We start from the raw sequence: 5000 nt of genomic DNA, 5'->3' as shown, positions 1-5000 counted from the left end.
CCCAGTGCTTCTCAGACTGCATCTTATTTTAAGTTATCTCTCACTAGAAATCTACCCTCGTTCTGTTTTTCTCTTCCGGTACTCTCAGTGTCCAACCGCCTATCCGTTTTTTGTTGAAAAACTGATCTACGCCAGACCTCTCATTACTCTGCCTCTTGTGCCACAAAAAAATAAATCAAATACTCTCACAAACACACACAAACACACACGTACACACACACACACACACACACACACACACACACACACACACACACACACACACACACACACACACACACACACACACACACACACACACACACACACACACACACACACACACACACACACACACACACACACACACACACACACACACACACACACACACACACACACACACACACACACACACACACACACACACACACACACACACACACACACACACACACACAGGCAATGCAACCAGACGTGGAAGCAGACATACCTACCCTGCATGCATTTATGTACAGATACCGGTAGAAATACGTAATAAATTTCCACATACTGTACTTTCCGATTGTCTCAAATATTTTGCATTTGATAAGTGATATATTATTTCTGCCTTCCATTATCTTTGTATGCGTGCGTTTTGAAATATGAGCCTTTCCTATATATCATGCCACTAGGGTTCGTGATTTTAGACTGTACCCCGTGCGTAGGAATCGCTCCACTTCATATTTTTAGGGATTCATGGATATATATATATATATACATATATGTATATATATATGTATATATATATACTGTATATATATATATATATATATATATATATATGTATATATATATGTAGGGTGTGTGTGTGTGTGTGTGTGTGTGTGTGTGTGTGTGTGTGTGTGTGTGTGTGTGTGTGTGTGTGTGTGTGTGTGTGTGTGTGTGTGTGTGTGTGTGTGTGTGTGTGTGTGTGTGTATGATTTACCTTGGTCTTTGGATCACGTGTTGAATTCGTGATCTACAGCTACTTCCCTCCCTTACACGCACACACACACACCCAAATCCCCGCCCACGAGAGTTGGAGTAACGACTCGAAGCGCAGCGATACTGAAATTATTTCAACCCTGGGCAGGATTCGAACCCGGACCGCCGTAGTGACAGTCAGGGACTCTACCAACCGCGCCACCGAGTCGTGTATGTGTGTGTGTGGGTATGTGTTTGTAAGTGTATGTGTGCGCGTGCGTGCATGTTTCTGTGTGTGTGTGTGTGTCTTCCATCATTAATAGCATGACATGGATCGGCCATAATGAAAAGATCGTTTGCATATGATGTAAAAATTTTACTTTTGCTCCTCTCAAAATACGAAGATGATTAATAGTAAGATATGAATTGAAATTTCCTGAAAGATTGAGGAAGCCTTAAATGTCTAAAGCATCTGCATCCTTTGAGATAGTCTATCTGAATATTAAGATTATTTTTTTTTTACAAATAGGAATTTCATGTAAATGACTAATTCTTTTTTGTGTAATTTTGTGGAAATAATGTAAACGAAGAAAAATTGCAAACTTAATGAAACACAAACATTTTAATAAAAATATTTCTTTTGATTATTGGTAAGCTTCTTAAGCAACGATTTTTTTAATAAATAATTCTCCACTTCGGTCCATCAAATCGCTTTTGGTCAAAATCTGGTCTTACCCGAGGCTTACATTGAATCAAAACAAAAACCGAAAGAATCCAATCCTTTTATATAAGAGAAAGGAAGATTCTGGAGGTCTAGGCCCCGCTTACAAAATCATTTAACTCAAAACATTTGCCTCAAGAGCGTCTTGAAACCGAATGAAATTCCATGACACAAAAAAAAAACACACAAAAAAAAAAAAAAAAACACGTAGTCATCGAACGAATGGGATGGATTATTCAAGACCTTCAATATTTTAGTCGAAAGGACATACATGTGCCGAGTCAAGGTACCTGCCATTCATCTAAACAAATAAAATCATTGAACATAAACCATTTGCTTCAAAGGCCGTCTTTAAACCGAATGAAATTCCATGACATTTGAAAAAAATGTAGTCATCGAAGTAATGGAATAGATTAGTCAAGACCTTCAATATTTTAGTCGAAAGGACATACATGAGCCTATTCAAGGTGCCTCCCATTTAACCTAAACAAAGCTACCGAAGGAGATGGTCTTCCGAGAGTGACTTTATTCCTCTTCACAAGAATCACACATGAAATTATTAAAATTATTCGATACTAGTCTCAGCATGATACATTACATTATCTAAAGAATGAGAAAAGTTAGATTTGTTGGATGCAAGTATAATTGAATATCAACATCAATGATTGAAAAATAACAAAAATAAATGAACTACTCTATAAACCAATATATTTTTTATCAATAGTATCACCTTCTCACTCGACATGTATTATTCATGTACGATCATCTAAATCACGTGTCTCTGAAATATATATATATATATATATATATATATATGTTATATATACAAATATATATATATATATATATATATATATATATATGTTATATATACATATATATATATATATATATGTATGTATGTATGTATGTATATATAATAAAACAATCATACAATCAACATAATCATCATACAGTATAAAACTAGGTGCTATAATTTTTCATGAATTAGAAATAAGGTATGAATATTTACTTTGATTCCAATGGTTGTTGATTTTGTAGACCAATAAAGCTAATTTTGGACAAATGTGTACAAGAGCACGCACAAATGAATAACACAAAATGATCAATCGCAACAAATGTGCCTGTGAATGTGTTGTATGGTTGCTTTGACGCTATGACAATATTAGGATATTCATGACTATTGATATCACAGTATAGGTTTGGAGAAGCTGTGAACAATATGTTTCACTAACTGTATGAAATTGGTTTCCCAGACAGTGTAGACATCATTACAAGTCATGATACATCAATTTCCAACGCCACCGTCTCAGTATGTATGTAAGTATGTATGTATGTATGTATGTATGTATGTATGTATGTATGTATGTATGTATGTATGTATGTATGTATGTATGTATGGTCAGTCTCATCGTGGTTCTTAGTCACGTAACTAACTTAACCGAGGTCAGGATTGGACGCGTCATTCATTATTTCGAACAAGGAATTTGCTGATATTAACTTTATTACTTAAGACCTATGTTTTGGAAATACAGCTACAATTTTTGAAAAATACTGACGACAGTTTCCAAAACAACGAACCCCTCAACGACGTTTTTGATGATGTCCACCAGCAATGCAATTTGGGGTCACGGAAGGAGGTATAGGATGTGCCCGGCGCCAAGAATGACCATTATTGGGAAACATTGTGAACATAACAGAGGCATGATCTATAAACCAATACCCAACTAACACCCGTCCTCCACACTTTCTAGAGTCATCACTCAATAGCCATTGGGGATCAAAGAAATTGTCACATAAAACAACTCTTATTCGGAACAATTACAAGATTCAACTCCTATGGTTTTGAAATAGCCTACAATTTCAGAAATTTAAATATGCAATGCATTTTTAACACACCAGAATATTTGTAATTACAGTTTCAACGATTAGTTTACTGATGTCATTATAACAGACTTTTTTTCCCATTTCACTATATTTCTATGGTAGAAATACTGATGACGCTTCTAAGTTATATGTCAAGATATCTACATAAGAGATTCCAGTTTCAACGATTAGCTTACTGATGTCATTATAGCACAGGCTTTTTCCCAGTTTACTATATTTCTATGATATAAATGTTAATGACGCTTCTAAGTTATATGTCAAGCTATCTACATAGGAGATTCCATCGTGCGTACAGAGACACATATCCAGCGGGAAACAGTTTCCAGTGATGGAGTAGACTCGGGAAAAACTTGCAACAATTCCTCGCTGATCTCCGTTGCTGTTTTCCCAAGTTTCCACCTTGTGAAGGTGTAGAATCTGCAGCTTTCTTTCGAAAAATCCATGTTTCCGGTTAGAGAGGCAAACCAACAATGACGCAATCGCACAGCGCAACGATAAAATGTAAGCTAGACAAACAGCGACAAGCTCAAACATGTAACAACAGGCAACACTTGCTGCCCCTTGCTCCCCGCCCCCCCCAACACATATAGTCTCTCAACTACGAGTCCGACTGTCATTACTTTCTGATCACCCCTAGTATAAGTGTGTACATATGGCGGTTAGCATTTTTTTTTTTTTTTTTTCAGGAGATATGAAAATGGGTGTCATTCAAGGCTTGAAACTGTCAGATTAATGCTAGCCGTTAATGTCTTCATGATCAAAAGGAACTGTAAGCGACATGGATAAGGCTACAATATTATTCATTGGCTGGACCATATTAGCTCTGAATTATCACACACTAGAGTAAACGCTGCTAATCATGAGCCCAGGATGCAGTCCAAAGCTATGATGGATCACGCATATACACGCAAACTTTCTCATTCTCTGACCTGCGCACTCGCACTCGCAAGCTCACGTAAACACACACACACACACACACACACACACACACACACACACACACACACACACACACACACACACACACACACACACACACACACACACACACACACACACACACACACACACACACACACACACACAAAAGAAACAACGAACACACAAAAACATAAATTCACATTTCTGAAATAACGTGCTAGTGTATAGCCATCTTCTACAAAATTCCTGTCCTTTTGTTCTTTCAGAGGTTCCTGCAGCCATGCACCACGAAAGCGCTTCTTGGAGTCTCCGTCAACAGGACTGCAACATCTTCTTGGGACTCCTTGTCCTACTCCTCCTCAACGTCTACCTGACAACAGCACAAAGCAGCTCCACGAAAGGCGACCCTGCTACCACCGAGACATCGTTGAGGTCGTGGGCTCTGAAGGGTAAAGTTCGGGGTAACCCGAGACCAAACTCACCATCCCAGCATTCAAGGTTCGCCGGTGCGCTTGGCCTTTGTGAGTCCTCAAGATGACTAAAGTAT

General features: G+C 37.8%; 1 protein-coding gene across 1 annotated transcript in view; it reads left to right on the top strand.

Annotated features, from left to right (window-relative positions):
* Positions 1-5000, top strand: part of LOC143030128 (zwei Ig domain protein zig-8-like) — a 179294-nt gene that overhangs the window by 173870 nt on the left and 424 nt on the right. Inside the window, exon 7 of the mRNA XM_076193309.1 lies at positions 4720-5000. This exon is cut by the window's right edge and continues 424 nt beyond it. Coding sequence (XP_076049424.1) covers positions 4720-4991 — 272 coding nt within the window. The 3' untranslated portion in view covers positions 4992-5000. The remainder of the gene's footprint in view (positions 1-4719) is intronic.

This window comes from Oratosquilla oratoria, chromosome 1 (assembly GCF_046742065.1).
Source record: "Oratosquilla oratoria isolate Oo_2021 chromosome 1, ASM4674206v1, whole genome shotgun sequence".
NCBI lineage: Eukaryota > Metazoa > Arthropoda > Malacostraca > Stomatopoda > Squillidae > Oratosquilla > Oratosquilla oratoria.
This window is presented reverse-complemented; position numbering and strand designations above follow the sequence as displayed.